Here is a 16,346-nt window from a genome sequence, read left to right on the forward strand (position 1 = left end):
GCACCCGCTTAGCGACACCTGGAGGACTTCAGCCTTGCCCCTGGTCATCTCCTTTCTCTTCAAAATAATCTCATCTGTCTTTCCAATTCTCACAATGGCCTTCAAAAGCGGGTCGTTCGCGACTTTCCTCATTGTCTGCCGTAAGTCGATCGCGTCGCGAACCTTCCCCGGACCCGGCGAAGAGGCCACGAGACTGTAACAAACTAACCCAATTTCTCCAACCAGCAACCTGTTTCTTCCTGGGCATTATCTTCTCCCTCTTCCCTTACGACTATCCCATCCTGTGGTCCACCGTGTCAACCCCCACCTCGCACTATGACTATCTCGAGGCGCATCTCCGCTTCTTGCACGCCTCGCCCCCGCTCATCCCACGCATCTTGCACATCGTAATCTTCCTCGGTCTAGCTGGTCTTCTCACCAAACTCTACAAGCCCTCTGAATCAAACATGCTCTTCGACGGCGCCTCCCTGGTCCTCTACATGTGCGGCGTGACAGTCTACATTGCCAACATCGTCAAGGGCCTGCGCCTCGCCTCTGCAGGCCAGTACGGTGCCGACCTGGGTACCACTGACGACGAGCACGAGCAGATCCTTGGTCGCGAGGACTCACTTAAGGTTCTTTCCGCTAGTAATACCATTCTCGCGCTTGTCCTGGTTGGAATTCTGGTTCTGCAGGCTGGACAGTGGTATGCGGAGCGCAAGGATCAGCAGGAGGATGAAATCGCTACTAGCAAGAAGAATGAGAAGGATACCAGCGATGCTACTGCCCCTGCTTCCGGTTCGTCGACCGCGACTGCTGGAAAGTCGGGTCGGCAGGGAAGTCAGCGTAAGAAGAGCAATTGATTCTAGTTGTTGATTGTTTCTTATAGCTTTCGTTCGTGTTTGCCTTGGGATGTGGGTACTAGGTGGTGGGGTGGTGCGCCTGATTACTTGCTTTGCTTGGTAGCCATTATTATGTCTAGTCGCCTACGCAGACGGGGTATCGCTGTCGCGAAGAAAATCATTGAAGATGCCTTTTTTTTCTTAAGCGTCGAGGGAGTTGTGAGATTTGACTTTGGTCTATGTACATATGCGATCCATAGATATGGTATGGTGCGTCCATACAAGAACAAGATGGTAGATGAAAATGCAGGAATATGGCCTGATATGCACCCGAGTATGGACAGAACAGAAAAGATAGATAAATGATCATAGATGTATGGAATGTGGACATATGGTATGGCACCGCAGAAGGGGAATCATTGCGCAGGTCGTGAAAGATGGTATGGTATCATTTCATGCATGAGAAATTCAAGTTCAACGGAACGAGAACGGGCTCCGAGGGAGATCGGGTGAGCGTGGGCTCAGCGCTTTGGCGAACAATTCTTCGCCGGAATCGTTGCTTGGAGTGCGCGTGATTACGCCCATAGATGCAAATCCGCCGTGGTCGCTCTTCTGCTGGGCTTCTTGCAGAGCCGAGGGTGGGAAGAATGCAACCGGCTTAAGAAATTCGGGGCCAGAGGGGTTGATGTGAGAGCTTGGAGTTGGGGTGGGATTGGTATCTGGAGTTGGCATGGAGTGGATGTGCCTATGCGCGACGTTACGGAATGAGCTGAACGAGGAGACAGCAACATCGGGAGATTGAGGCGAAAGAAGATGGGCGGTATTAGGAGTAAAACCTGGTTTTGATTAGCTTTGATTGTATCAAACATAGGAACAATTGGGACCAAGGATACATACCATCGTTCACGGCCAGGTCTCTTGAGCTTGTCTGTAATTTGAGTCCCTTGAGCTTGTCGCTCAGCTTCCTACCGCTGATAGGCGACACCGGTGTGGCCGGGTAAATGGATGATGAATTTGACGAGTCATGGCTACTGGCAACCGGGTCGACAGCTCGCGACCCAACTCCAAAGTTTTCCTCGATCCACTCCTTTTCCTGGATGGCCATGTGCAGAGCGATTCCTTCGATGTTGTTGCGAGTTTCCGCAGCAATCTCCGCTTCGAGCACCCGGAGGCGTTTCTTTGCCCATATGGTATGCAATACGCCCTTTTTCCCCGCTGCACGCCCAGTAGCCCCCAGCTCCGCGGGGAAGATAGCGGGTAGGGGATTGAGCCGGAGCGCATCCCGCGGCTTCGAAGGCGGAGAGTCGGCAAAATCAGTCGCGTTTGATGGGGTGGACCGCGGCTCATAGTAAAGCGTGACGACAGGCGGGATGGTGGTATTGGGCGGAAGCAAGAAGTAGAAACGGCGTAAGCTATCACTAGGTCGTTCATCTGCGGGGAGTATGGAAGTCTTTCCGGCCCAAGACACATTCCACGATCCGTCGGTCGAGGATCGAGTGAGATCATCATCTTCCCACTCAATCATTAGGATCTTGGTGCCATCATTCCCTTTACCCGCCTCGAACTCAAACCGGGCTAACGCAATTATTGACAGGCTTCCACCCTCTGGGCCACAAGGGGTCTCGGCCTCAGCAAAGCTGTCTGGTGTGAAAGTGGGGGCCGCTTGAGCCATAGCTGTGGGCAAGGCTGGAGAGAGATACCGTACTTTCTGGGATTGGAACTCGGTTGATTCGGGGTTTGCCTAGGGTGACGCACGGCTCAAGGGGTATGGGAAGACAAGAGATAGAGTAACAGTCTGAGTGGGAGGGAAGTGAATCCGCACCTGAATGAGGGACAAATGACTTTAGGCGGGCCGATCACGGGATTTTGGAAACCTCTCTGTGCCCTTCATTTTCCTTTGCCTGCCCGCTTTGCATGGAATACCTAACCGATCTAGACAGGGGGCTTTTCCTCTATTGTCATTCGCTGGTTTGTTACATGGGCATGTTACAGGACTCTATCGCTGGCTTTGTTCCCCCACCTCTAAATTTAGAAGCAAATTAGCTTCACAGTGAGTAACAACTATCTTTTTTGATGAACATCTTCCATCGGGGGCACCCACCTTTTATGTCAATAACAATGGATCATGACCTTGGAAATCCCTCAGAGGTGATATCAGGAATAGACAAAAATAGAACATGGAGGCCCGAGGGCGCATGGTCGAGGCGAGTGTGATAGACCCCGCACTCATGCATAGAGAATGGATGCATTCTATTTATATCCATCACCAATCGAAGGCTTTGGTTCAAGATCCATGTAGCAACTTGGAATATAACCATAGTCATATCTTTAGCCTCAAAGTATCAATAGCGAACCATACTATATACAAGATAGTTGTAGCATATGAAACGTCTGAAGAGATAAATTGTTAGCGTTGTACTAGCCATAAGCAAATGAAACAATATCGGAAGAGGAAGAAAGAATTGCGTTATACCTACTGTGTGGTTAAAGTGAACGGCAAGTTGATAAGAGCCGATAGACTACGTATCAATCTAGGGTTGTATCACCAAATTGCAGCCCGTCCTGATTTCAGTGTAGACAAGCATGCATGCTATCGATAGCGATTCTCCTGATTTAGATTCTTTATTCCATAAAGGGTAGCCATCCGAGTCAACAAAGGTATGGGTATCATACTGTATGATACAGAACAACACAGAACGGCTTTCAATTGGGAGAGATACGCACCAAGAGTGTGTTAGAAGAGGAGAAACTTCAAAAATAGACATTTTTGGACAGGATAGATCTGACATTGCAGTTCCGTCACGAAGTTCTCGCATCGGACACCTGTGAATTGATCGTTTGGTTCCACAGGCTATGGAATCGGCGGCAACATAGCCTGCCCGTTGAGGGAATAAGGCACTAGTTAAAGTGAACATGCATCCTATTCATAGCTCAACGCTGCAACTGGTCGGCTTAACAAGAGTGATGGGATAGATCGCCGCCCGAGACGCAGGTCCTGTAGTATAGGGCAGAAGATGTGCAATCATGAACCCCTCATTGCTAAGTTTAGCAACTTCAGCTCCCGCGAAGCGGAGACGAGAGGGATCGGACTTGACAAGTCTTCCTAGACCAATGACAGAGAGAAATTGTTGAACCGGAGGTGCAGATATCATGCGTTTCAGACGTTCCGTGGCTTCGCCATCGAGCCTATTGAGTCCTGTAACAGGGTTGCGCTAGCTGATGAGGGCAAAACTTTTCTTCCCCTCGAAGAAAAGTACCATTATAGCTTCATGGAGTTCTATTCTTGGAAGGGTGGACCTTTGTCCTGACCACCCATGATTAAGATAGGGGCTCACCTATGGGTATTCTTTCAATAGAAAGGTGTACACAGGGGTGTAGCGCTCTTCACCGGTGGATTTTCAAGCTGATCTTGCCAGATCTGAAACGATTGGCGCAAACGATGGTCCGAGAAGTTACGAAAAGTCTAGGATTGATCAGTTTTTGCCGGTATCATGGGCTAAAAAAGCAATGTGTAATAGAACAGTAATGATGATGTGATATAGTGACCGGAATAAGAAGAGAGGAAATTTGCATCCAGTCAAACTGTAAGTCCTTTGCTATTTTCCCTGGGCTCGAAATGATGTTATAGTTGGATATATACTGACTATATTGTTTACACTCTCTCCCTATGTGATATATCTAAATTGGATGAATGGTCCAAAAATAGCCTTTCGGGATTGAGCTAAAACTCAATCCTGCCATAGGGTAAAATTAGAACATTAGCTTGGCACACAGTGGTGTTCGATCATGTATGCCTGAGGTTTTAATGTACACATGTACTCCGTACTTCCAAGGAAATTAGTCAATTGACCCACAGATAGCCACAGCGGCAAATTTCCCGTTATCATTGGCCGGGATTTCCCCCTATCCTTGACATCCATGGATGCAGCCCAAGTTTGGACGTCTAATAAAAGAGTCTTCACCCTACTGTCAGTACAAGGGTACTGCATGGTGGCACACCGAATTTTGCCCCGAGATCAGCATTATCAATCTCACTGTCGCTAAAGAAAGAAGCCCACCAAATAATCAGGCTACGGAAATCTAACGTCGGTGTGGCCGTACAATTCCTTGTCCTAGTTTAATGCTAACCCAGTAATGCTAAGTCGAGCCCCTCTTGACATGTGATATATATGTATACTCCGTAGGGGGCCTATGATGGGAAGGATCTCTTGCCACGTTACACCAAACAAAGTTGTCCATATTCCTTGGAAGGTAGGTCAACATTCACACTACGATGGGCCCGAGAGGCTTGTGGGGCCAACCATAGTCGATAGCGGGGCTTGACGGGCCACAACCCGCCAAAATGGATCCACTAATACGAATAAAGGATAGCGTGGGCGCTTAAAGATTGCAGCGATTCATATTACCAAAAGGCCCATACATGGGACAGTGCGCAAGCCTTTGAAGAAGAATGATTCAAATGCTTTCCTATGCACTCCCAATGGTCAGTTATAACTGAGCGCATCACTTACTCTAAAGTGATGGGAAAGGGGGACAGCTTCCAAGGTTTGTGACTGAATCTTAATCCTAATATTCATGTGATAAGCTCTGCGTAAATGTACCTGTATTTATTGGTAACCAAGTAACAATTTTGAGCAACACTTGAACCGAGCGTAGGCCGGGGGCCATACTTATTGAACTGATTGAGTCACTAGATGTAAACAAAATTAGAACTAGTTTCTCTGTTTCTGTACGAATTGGGTCTATTTGATTGAGTTAGAGTGAATATATGAAATTGAAATTGTATAGAAATCATTTCAGATTTGGGGTATACTTCCGTATTTTTGGGCCCGCTCTGTCGGATACGAGGTATCCTGGAATACCATACGGAGTACGGAGTAGAGGGGCAACGATACAAGATACAAAAAAGCAAACGCGTAGGCAGTCTCTTTTCTTTCACATAAAGCGGGGAATATGAGATGATCTGATCACATAAAATATACCAAACTACAACATACAAAATGCTTGCCGATCTATCTGGGATAGGGTTTAAGAAAAGAATTGCTACGTACCATCATGATACACAGAAAATAGTCTATGTATCTAGGGGTTGTAACCAACATGGTCTGGCAGTCATACACATACGAAATGTGTACTAGTAGTTTTTGAATGAGGCTGCTATACTGTAATGCGTACATTCAGGAATACACTAACACATCTGCCTAGACAGCTATGCTCTAAATGCCAAAACGAATTACTAGTGCTATCAGACGCTATTGACTGGTGATTATGCGCTCAGTATCGATGCATCTACAATCCTGCGAGTCAGTTCCTAGTAATCGATCTGTTGGCGAGTTTGAATTGTATGTTGTGTGGTACAAGGCAGACAGTAGCGCGCCCGGGCTGATTCGTGACAATGAAACTAATCACTTGGCGCTCTCAGCCTCAACAGATAAAGGTTCCAATAAAGATTATACAGACCACTAGGGATGCTAGTAAATGTTGAAGTCAAGTCTTGAGATGGTAGGGGGCTGCTCAATGACATTTTGGATGTGTCTTAAACAACTTTGGTGGCGCCAGGATCTGGCGCCAGGTTCCTAAAGGACTGTCTACGAATCCCATGAAGGTCCACAGCAATAGCATATATCTATCGATATATCTTGAAATATTAATTTGTACTGGATCTTGGCTTACATATTAGGATCCTACCTCCCAGCAAACCTATAACTCCATCTACCTTAGGGCGAACAGGCTTGCCAAAGAAGGCGACTTAGAGATATTGATAATCCAGATGGCTAAAAATCACGGGTTATAAAACAGCCTATGCTTTGAACAATAACAAAAAAATCTCCGATACAGGGAACATATCAGAGATCTATCGTCCAGACCAGCGTGTAAGCCGGCATAGCGCTAGTGAGCATGTTCCCTGCCCCCCGCAGTTTTTGGATGTTTTGTTGGTTTTTCCCACATTGTCATTAGCTACCGTTGAATGCACTCAACACGTGGAGATGGCCAGTAATCAGCCATAGTGAGATACGGGCGATAGATCACCCCATGATAGGACAGACTCGAGCAGGGTATTCTCCGCCCTACAGGAAGCCCCGAGGCCTCGACCCAAATTAAGCCCACGGAAAAATGAGGCTCACACCAAGCTTCACGGACCTTCGTACAATACAAAAGTACTGTGCTTAGGAATGATTCGACTTTTGAGGCGGAGTGCTATCAGGAAGATAGTGTATATCTCTTCATACATAATACGTCACCGTGTATGATCATATATCGCATTTAATGAATTTGCGAAAAGATTTGAAGAAAAGAAGTAGTAAAACATGAATGCAGATCGATTCGCCGTAAATGCTATGAGATTGATCTGGTGACCAATTTTGATGCCTAATATAGAAGAGCCAAGACAAAACAGAGCCCAAGTCGTGCTCCCTCAAACTGCGAGTGACAGACAGTACAGGATATGATTTCCAACTTGAGCATTCGTTTCCTAGACAAAGGTTTGTGATTTCGCCCACACAAACAAGAACGCCATAACTGCAAATTTAACAACCCAACGCCATGTCCCCGATTCCCCCGTGTCTCCGGCGCTTGTAAGACATCCACTTTCACAATATAACATATAAACGAAAAAAGCAAAGCCGAACCATCAAGGGTCAGCTCATATGTTTCACCATTAGGCAATAATGTCCGACGTGGCTTTCGGAACCCAATGAGATTTCATAAAGAGTCCCATCTCCAAAAGGCGCATCGTAAATTGCACATATAATCATAATTCAAGATAAAACACCACACATCAGGAATGGAGAGAAAGATACCAGCTCAAATATCTCGACATTCTTGAGTCTTGCGTCTCTTTCCCTTTGGCGGAGGATCGAGTGGGGTACGCTTGTAGGTAATCGTGCGGGTCACAACTTGTCTGACACTAACTGCCTTTGTGGTTGCACTTCTTGGTGCCTCAAGGTACCGGAGCTTCCAATCTGACGCGGAAAATGGCGATCGAAGACTGGTTGCACTGCGAGGAAGTGCACTCCATTGTGACGCACTATAAGGACTCGCGCTGTACGGAGTGGCACTGCACGGGGTAGAAGTTCGCGGGGAGTCTTTTGAAGAAAATGTCTTGAGAGACTGGGGAATGCGTAGTCTTCGTAGCGCAGGTGGAGCTTTGGCTGACTTCAAAGTGCGAGGAGAGGGTGGCGGGAGGGAGATGGCTGGCGTGGCGGGCGACTTGACGGAAGTCCGAACGGAGAGTGCGGGACTTGTTGCAGTTGATGACTGTGAAATTGGCGACGGGTCGCTGCCTTCCATTGAGAATTTTGGAAAGCCTCCAGCACTCACCGGACTTGTGAAGACCGGTGTGAGTGCATTGAGGAAATCAGTATATGCCAGTGGGGGTGTGATAGGTGTTGCGCTTCCATCTTCGCGTTTGATGTCATCGACGGTGAGGGTCTCAGAATCTTTGTGTATTTCTGAAGGGAATATGAAGGTTTTTGGTGTCTTCAACGGATGCAAATCGGGCTTTGCGGCTGGCATCTTGATCAATAGAGTGTTTCCAGGTCGGAAGAAAAAAAGCGCAAAAAAGTGTGGTGTAAGCTGCTTCACTTGAGAAGGATGTACTAGTGATGCAAGGACAGGGCGCGACCGGGTCGCTCGCGTCTTGATCAAAGTAAAGCGACAAGACGTCTAAGTATGAATAGAGACGAAGGTCAGGATGATGATCAAGAAAGCAGAGTCAAAGAGGAGATTAAATCAGTCTTACCAAGAAGCAAAGACTCAGGAGGGCCGAGGAGATCTTTTTCTATGAGACACGCAAGGTGGACGGTATTGTACAGAACCGTAACAGCTGTACCGTACTAGACGGTATCAGTCAATACACCTGTGATCGACTAAGTCAAAACGGGTTAGCGTGGCCAATTCGCATATTTGGCCCGAAGGACTCACCAGGCCTGCTGTCGGAACTTTAACAAACTAAAGGGGGCTGAGTAGAACGACAGGATTCGCCCCCAGCTGAACTGCAAGCCTCAACGATGGTTGGATTTGGATGAAGTATTTATAAAAGTGGCCAGCACTAGAAGTATAAAACGAAAGAAAGAATGCAATGTGAAAGATGACTCCAAAAAGACAATTGAAAGAAAAGAAGGATAGATGGTTGAAATCAACTAGGAGGACTGCTCAGGTCCCATTATATACACCATCATTCCCAAATAATAACCGCTTCCATAATCAAAAAGCCTTGGAATAAAACAGTGGCCGCATTGTCGCGCGCCTCCTGAATCAAGAGCGGTCGCCTTCTCCTGCTCCTAAAATATCCTCCACGCGACTGAGGCGTTGACCGGCGGCTTGGTTTCTTCAGCAACCGTGTACTTGCGGTACATTGCCCCCACCTGGCCCGCTACTATGTGAGCGCGCGGCATTTACGACATGGGCGGCTCCATGCTGTACAGTTAATCGGAACTTTGAGGTACGTATAATTGGTGGCGGGCTTCTCAAGTCAACCCGGGGTACAGGAGCAATCCCCAAGGGAAACACATGAAGTGTTTCATCAATCGCCGGGACCAGTAGCTTCAATAATTCTCCAATCACATTATCTCTGGACCAGCGGTTAGTCTGCAGACACCAGTTCTGCAGGATCTTGTTTACACTAAGCTCCTGATGCGACCCTTAGAAGGATTATCGCACATCATCCAAGATTTGGCTCTTCAGGTGTTTCATGCCAACTAGAGATTGCTGCAGGACATAAGCCTTGTTTCATGATATAGATCTCGGCTTGGATAGAATGGTATGTACTAAAGGAGCATCTATTTCGAAATTTCTATGGCCCTGATTCAACAGCGGGAAGCTATGTTTGATTCTTTACCACCAACTGACCTTAGTCCAAGGCTCCTCTGCGGTCGAAGATAAAACTACCAGCGAGCACCTTTCATATCATGAAACGGGACTACACTGGTAACGTAGGAGCGGTTGGATCGACTCGGTGCCATGCTGTCTGTTGGGGCCCGGGCGGTTGCTCTTGAACAATGTTAGGCTGAAATTGTGCATGTGATATCTGATCTCTGCGCCCACAGAGGAAATGATGAAGCACAAAGGCACCTCTTCATCCGAGCCAGGAGAGAGAGAGAGAGAGAGCCAACGCTACCTATCAAGGAATTGCACGTGTCTACGCAGATTGGACACACTCGAGAAAGAGCCACAACTTCTCAAGGAAAATTTCGACTGAAAATTATTTCATTCTGAATATGTGAATAATTGAGAAGGTTGAAAGGAATGATTGGAAGTTTATCGAGTCCTAATACCTTTTGAAATTTAAAACGGTTGGGAATCGAAACAGAGAAGATCAGAGATCACGAAAAAAATGTATGTTTGATTCAATCCAGCTTGAACTCAAGGCAAAGTCACAAAAACGTAAAGAAAGCCAGGGGATATAATATATTGCGAATTTCCAAGCGCCCAAAAATAAAATCAAAAACAATCATGCTTTGCCATGCATGCCCAACTATGTAGCATAATTGAAATCCCGATTGTTCTACTCTTAGATACATGATAGAGCCCAGGGGGTATCATTGGATGAGTTCAACGCTTTGGCTCGAACCAGATAGACCATAGAGATTGCAACTGGTTCTTGCAATATGTTTAAATCAGAAGATAACGCCAACCGTTTCGGTTCATGACATCTCGCCAGTGAACCTGTTGCCTCTTGATTTCTCGCGTTCCACGTGGCGAGAGAGGAACAGACTGCCCAGCATCCTGCCTCATCTCCGATGATTGAAATCCTGACTCAGGTTCGCTTTCCCCCGAAGGGAAGAACGGACCGACAGGATCATCGGTCAACCGCCAGTATTCGTTCAGTAACTGGTACATGCGGCCAATACTTCCCAAGTCAGCAAGATCACCCAACGCAGCCACTCGATCATTCAAGAGCTGACGGAATGGACTGGAGGGAATCGAGAAGGCACCGGCGATGAGAAGTGGCCATACAAGAGAACGATCGAAGCCGAAAGGTCCCAATGGAACATAAGACATAGCATCTGTCAGTGCATTGACAAGATTAATTGTGCTGGCCTGATTGCGATCAGCTCCAGGAATGAGGCTGCAAAGGTAAATACGGGCAGCAATCCGGAAGATGGCAGTCATCGTTTTTGTCAATGCATCGGGGCGAATTGCTCCGGTCCCCGGTGAGTACGGGCTCGTCAGAGTTGTGTCCGCATCCTCGGTATATTCCAACTGACTGCCCAAAGCGGAGACGTGTGTGCAAACAGCGATAGAGTCAATGCGTCCCTCCATTTTGAGTGATTCTAGACAAGCAACCTCGGAGATGAGGTACATGATACGGTCATCGCATCCCATGAGTTCCCGGAGACCAGAAGATGTCCCACTTAGGTGCTTGGCGCGATAAGAGTGAGCAAACTGGGGTGTTTTGCCAAGCATTGTGGCACCCAGAATGTCAATCCAGGAAGTTAAAGACATGCTAAAGGGGGGCATTGTGTGCATCGGACCACATGAAATTAACTGGTTGGTTAAATCCAATTTGCTGACCAGGTTCGACGCAGCTTGGAAATGGTCGTTCCAGGGGATATCAGGGAGATAATCATCGGGCGCGCCAACCGAGCAATGAAAGAAGATCATGGCAAGAGTGGCATCCAGGATATGCTCATGATCGGCGTCCTTATTCAGTGCTTTGCACAATTCGGAGATGGCTTCGTAGCGATGACGCATGATATCGTGGTCGATCTGTTCACCATGTAATCGACTTGTTGTTTTGAGGTGGATTGCGGCGACACTAAGACAACAATGGAAGTAGGACTTGTTTGTCTCCAAAGACTGAAGAACAGACCGAGCCCGGGCAGAACCGCGCTGATGAACTTCAAGGATTGGAAATATCATACGCAAGACATTGTCCACAAAATGATCCAGAAGCGGCCGGTCATAGTCATTGACGGGGATATTGGCTTGTAGGGAGGCCTGAGATTGTCCAACACCTGGATTACCCAGTACTGTATTTGACTGTGAGAATTGACGAGAAGAGTCAAAATATTCGTCTTGAAACCACTCATCTGACTGGAAAGTAGGAAGTGTGGTGTGAAGTTGTGGCGGGCCCATCGCATTGAAGGTTGAGACTGAAGAGTCATGTCGCAGAGGCACATCGTTCACAAATGTTTGGCGTTCAGTCTTGACATCAACCTCATAGGGATAATGCTGAGTATAAGATATTGGTCCAAATCCAGGGTTTGTAAAGTGCGCCGCGATATTGGTATCATATCGTTCAGTATAGATAGGGCGACTGAACTCGTCTCCAGAATTCGGCGACGAGAGGATGCGGTTCATATGCTCTGGAGAAGGAATTAGAAATCAACCGGTAAACATTGAAACAAGAAATAGTTAGGTTGACTCACCTTGAAGAGACCCGCTTCGTTCCAATGACTTGGTCTGCTTTATCTTAAGTTTGATCCGTTCCTTTTGTTGTCTTCTTTGCTCTGCATTGGTCCACCACACAGGTCGTTTATATTCACATTTGATGCAGAGATTTGCACAGGCTTTGCAAGCGGGATGACCCTCATCACACTTTTTTCTTCGTAGGCGACAGGTGAAGCAACCTATGTAAGTTGTCGATGTTAATAACCTGAACGCAGCCCATAATAAAGTGTGGATTTTCATACCAGAGCGAGATCTTTTGTGCAGTCGTCCCGACTTGTCCGTTTGCCCATTGGAAGACATATCCGCAGAAGGAGACTTCGTGTTTGCCGAAGCGACACGGGAGGTATTTGAGGCTGGCATTTTCGCAATATTATTCTCAATATCCAGTATTGATGACAAGAACAGGTCAATCAATGACGAAAGCGATCGAAATAGTTAGAGGCGGGGTGGGCGGCACGGCCGGAGAAGGAATAATATAGTTGATGAGGAGGACCAGCCACCTTATTCGTAACTAACAGAAGTTGCAATGGGAAAAGCTGAACCGGCAGCTTATACAATGTATTAAGGGTATAATATAATGGAAGATGGAAAGGAAAGTTGAAAAACAAACTGATTCGAGGCGGGTTGAAAGGATATATTTTATCTTGAGATCTCGGATGCGGCGAGTTATAAGTCTGAGCTACGATCAGCAGCCCTGGCATGCATGCTTCTAATTTTGTTGGAAGCGGTCGAGGAGCCTAGTTCGAGCCGGAAGAATATGCGAACATCGGGTGGGGATTACAGCCCCAGCGGCAAATCAATTTCGAGGGACGGGTTGTTGGCTGGGTCCTTAGACTAAATTTGGGACAAGACAAGGGTGCAAGCACGAGAATTGACGGACGACAGGTATCCAGGGCCGATCCTCTCAAGCGGCGCCTGCAGCTAACAGATAATGATCTCTGGTAGGACGACCGGGCCCGCCATGATGCACGAGAGTTGCAGTGGACCTGAGAATCATCCCTGCTAGTGCCCAACTCTTTCGGGGTAATCACCAACTCTCAAGCACCTCACTGACCACCCAGTGCAACTCTGGGCATGGTGTATCCCGACGCTGATAGGCCCTTCACCGAGAACTCATTCCATTTTTGCTTTTTTGACGTCCAGACTTTCAACCAGTCAAACTTCTATATTTGGCTAATGAAAATCTAAAGATGATTCCAATTCTACAACGTATAAACATTGATAAGGCACATCACAATTAACCAACAAGATCTGAGAATAGTAGCCGCGGGCTAGATTATCTTGATGCTGGTGAGAAGCGGGGTTGTTGGTTTGTTGGAATTAACAAGAAAAAAGAATCGACATCGCCAAAATGATAGGTGACCAGCTCATCTTTGCGAGTCAGGCAATTTCCACACAAAATCCCAAATTGGTGGGAATACTCGAATAGTATTGGTTGAAAAGTGAATGGTTGGTGAAAACCATGCAGATTTAGACTGTGATGAAGAAGCAGCTCTTGCATGCCAAGCTTCTATATTCAGCTCCCTATTGGCTGTTCCACCATAAGCCCTAAGGCCAACTAAATTTTAGTGTCATCGGTGTTGTGCAGAACGGTGGACTCATAGCCAACCGTGGGGCCGGGCCGGGCAGTGACTGGGGACGCTAATGCGCCAACCTCGACGCTCGGACTGTGATAAGGGTACATCAAGCAAAGAGCGCCTTAATTAGCAACATTTAAGCGCCATAATTTAGGCTAATTATACTGTTCTTGAAAATGGGACAGCATATGATATCCTATTTCTGATAGACCAGATGAGTGAATTACCCCCTAAAGTTCTATTAATACTTAGATGCGGCATTATTAGGGGAAACTATAGACTATCTGTCCCATAATTAGTATCAATTCGAGCGGGGTAATCAGAGCAATATGCAGTCTGAATCCTTCAATATCCTCATTGATCCGGATACTACTCTGTATCTCACTACGATCTATCTATACGACTTCCGAATCAGAAAAGATCTACTTCTTCCTCCGTCCCAATGATGATTTTGACTAAATTTACTCTTCTAAATTTGGAATGAATAGGGTTAACCATGATTCTTTGTGTGCTTAATTTAGACACATGTAGTAATAATGGGAAAAGACAAGCCGTGACCTACGCGACAATTGATTAAATATAGCTCATAAAATGAAGCCTATTTATGACAATATTGGTTCAGTCAGCTCCCTTCGGCCGAAACTAGCATATTGGTACCACAGCCAATATTCAATTGCCATTTTGATTGCGGCCATGTGTCACCCTTTAGTTACCTGGAGTCAATGCTATCGGTGTTGATCATGTCTGCAGGTACCCGACAACCAAGTCAGGTCATCTAAGAGGATATTTGAAAAGGAACTTTAGGAACAAAAGCAACCTTGGGATGTGAGCTGGTTGTTTGAGTCATTGCCTACATTTCGATTCGATTTCAAGGTTGATGTGTTACATGTCTAAATTATTGTGGTGTGTATACACAGCAACATCAACTTTCACGTGAAAAATTCTAAGACTAATCACAAACCTTGACATAGGGGACTTCGTAGGAACAAGGTAGAACATTATATGTTGCCGGGGTAATGATAATTAGCAGGAAGTAGTATTTTTGAACACCCAAAAGTAATATAAATGTACGGATATGGACCAAGAGAAGTTTGATGACTACTTACGCAAGGTATGGACGGACCTGCTGGGGGGGGCATTGATGCGGGCCAAAAGTGTCACATGGCCATAAATGACCTGTTCCACGGGCACGTGTACGATGGGAACGAGGATGTCAATTCTCACGAGCCGAAGTCAACGATCGAAGATAAAATTGATTAATATACCCCGTAATCGAGATAGAATAAAATGAATTATATAAGGCGCACTATGTAGATACAGTTTGCATGATACAAGATAGAAGCATCTCTGGGATGCTTACGACCAAACCCACTAACCCAACTAAGAACGACTCTACGGGCAAAAGATTCTTATAATATAGATTGGAGAGAAGCATTAGAGATCATGGAGTACTCGTGGCTAGAGTGAAGTGCATACCCGTATTACACATCACCTAGCATGAATTGTTACCAAGAATTTTGCACTCTGATTTGCATTCCAGCTGCATAGTCCCCCGAGAAGCGGAAATTTGCGATCCGCAGAAGTAATATCAAAGTGCGGTCAGTGCTATGGGGTAGAAGGAGCGTATATTTCATATTGATCGAGTACATTTCTCACCAACGCCACTCAACCCATCTGCAGAGTGAGGAGTAAGGGGATTCTCAAATACAACTGAACGTTCCCACCGAATAGTTGTTGCATTATTATCACAGGTTAGATATTGGAAGGATGTAATTGTTCAGGATATCCCATGTTGCTGACCGAATAAATTTATACCAAGGCCTCACAGGACTACATCTCGGCAATAACCCTTTAAAGGGAGTTATAGCTGGATACAATCGACCTCAGCACGGAATAATCGTTTACCGAAACCCTGGTATGCAGGAATACGCGGTGTGATTTAGTATGGCTTTAATGGACTGTTATATGAGCTCCATATTGAACTACAATGTTGCAGAGAGTGATCTTTACCAGGTACTAGCGACCCCAGGTACCTGGAAATTAATATGATTATCTATTCCCATCCAAGGCCAACGACAGATGAGCTATACTTCTGCAGTTACTTCGTACTATAAATCTCATGGACCATGACGCACTGTACCCGAAAAATTTCAGTTGGTATACAGAGCTCAAGTCACACAATATGTGATGTCAATCTTGACATACACCTAGCCAAAATTTGCCTTTCATTTTCTACGTCGGTGAGAAAGAAATTAATACTATTCAAAACAACCTTGCATCAAAGATCAAGAAATCTATTGGCCGCTTGGATTGTAAATAATACTTACCAATCGCTTCGGGAACACAGTCCGAAAAAAAACCGGACCTGTAGTGTGATGGGCGGATGAGTACTTGCGGGTGATTATTGTGACTGCACTGTGTGACGGTTTCCTCGAATGGAAAGGCCCCAAGCTATATCCCTGATTGGGCAAAAATCCTAGTTAAATATACCTGCGGAGTGAAGAAAACTAATTTAAGAACATACGCTTGTATCCTTTAGATGTTGTCTTCAATC

General features: G+C 46.2%; 4 protein-coding genes across 4 annotated transcripts; 1 reads left to right on the forward strand and 3 right to left on the reverse strand.

The window, feature by feature from the left end:
* Positions 1-94: 94 nt before the first annotated feature.
* Positions 95-842, forward strand: N7500_005068 (putative secretory component protein shr3; the record flags this gene model as incomplete). The annotated part of the gene is made up of 2 exons (XM_056676213.1): positions 95-140; positions 226-842. The coding sequence occupies 2 exons, from the start codon at positions 95-97 to the stop codon at positions 840-842; spliced, it is 663 nt and encodes a 220-aa protein (XP_056531213.1).
* A 453-nt stretch (positions 843-1,295) lies between these two features.
* N7500_005069 (uncharacterized protein) lies at positions 1,296-2,493 on the reverse strand (the record flags this gene model as incomplete). Its single annotated transcript, XM_056676214.1, has 2 exons — positions 1,296-1,657; positions 1,719-2,493. The coding sequence occupies 2 exons, from the start codon at positions 2,491-2,493 to the stop codon at positions 1,296-1,298; spliced, it is 1,137 nt and encodes a 378-aa protein (XP_056531214.1).
* A 5,132-nt stretch (positions 2,494-7,625) lies between these two features.
* Positions 7,626-8,336, reverse strand: N7500_005070 (uncharacterized protein; the record flags this gene model as incomplete). The annotated part of the gene is made up of 1 exon (XM_056676215.1): positions 7,626-8,336. One exon carries the CDS (start codon positions 8,334-8,336, stop codon positions 7,626-7,628), a length of 711 nt encoding a protein of 236 aa, XP_056531215.1.
* Positions 8,337-10,433: 2,097 nt separating this feature from the next.
* Positions 10,434-12,575, reverse strand: N7500_005071 (Zn(II)2Cys6 transcription factor; the record flags this gene model as incomplete). The annotated part of the gene is made up of 3 exons (XM_056676216.1): positions 10,434-12,130; positions 12,194-12,394; positions 12,458-12,575. The coding sequence occupies 3 exons, from the start codon at positions 12,573-12,575 to the stop codon at positions 10,434-10,436; spliced, it is 2,016 nt and encodes a 671-aa protein (XP_056531216.1).
* Positions 12,576-16,346: the final 3,771 nt, after the last annotated feature.

The sequence above is a fragment of the Penicillium coprophilum genome, assembly GCF_028826855.1.
Source record: "Penicillium coprophilum strain IBT 35676 chromosome Unknown utg000004l_segment0_segment0, whole genome shotgun sequence".
NCBI classification, from domain to species: domain Eukaryota; kingdom Fungi; phylum Ascomycota; class Eurotiomycetes; order Eurotiales; family Aspergillaceae; genus Penicillium; species Penicillium coprophilum.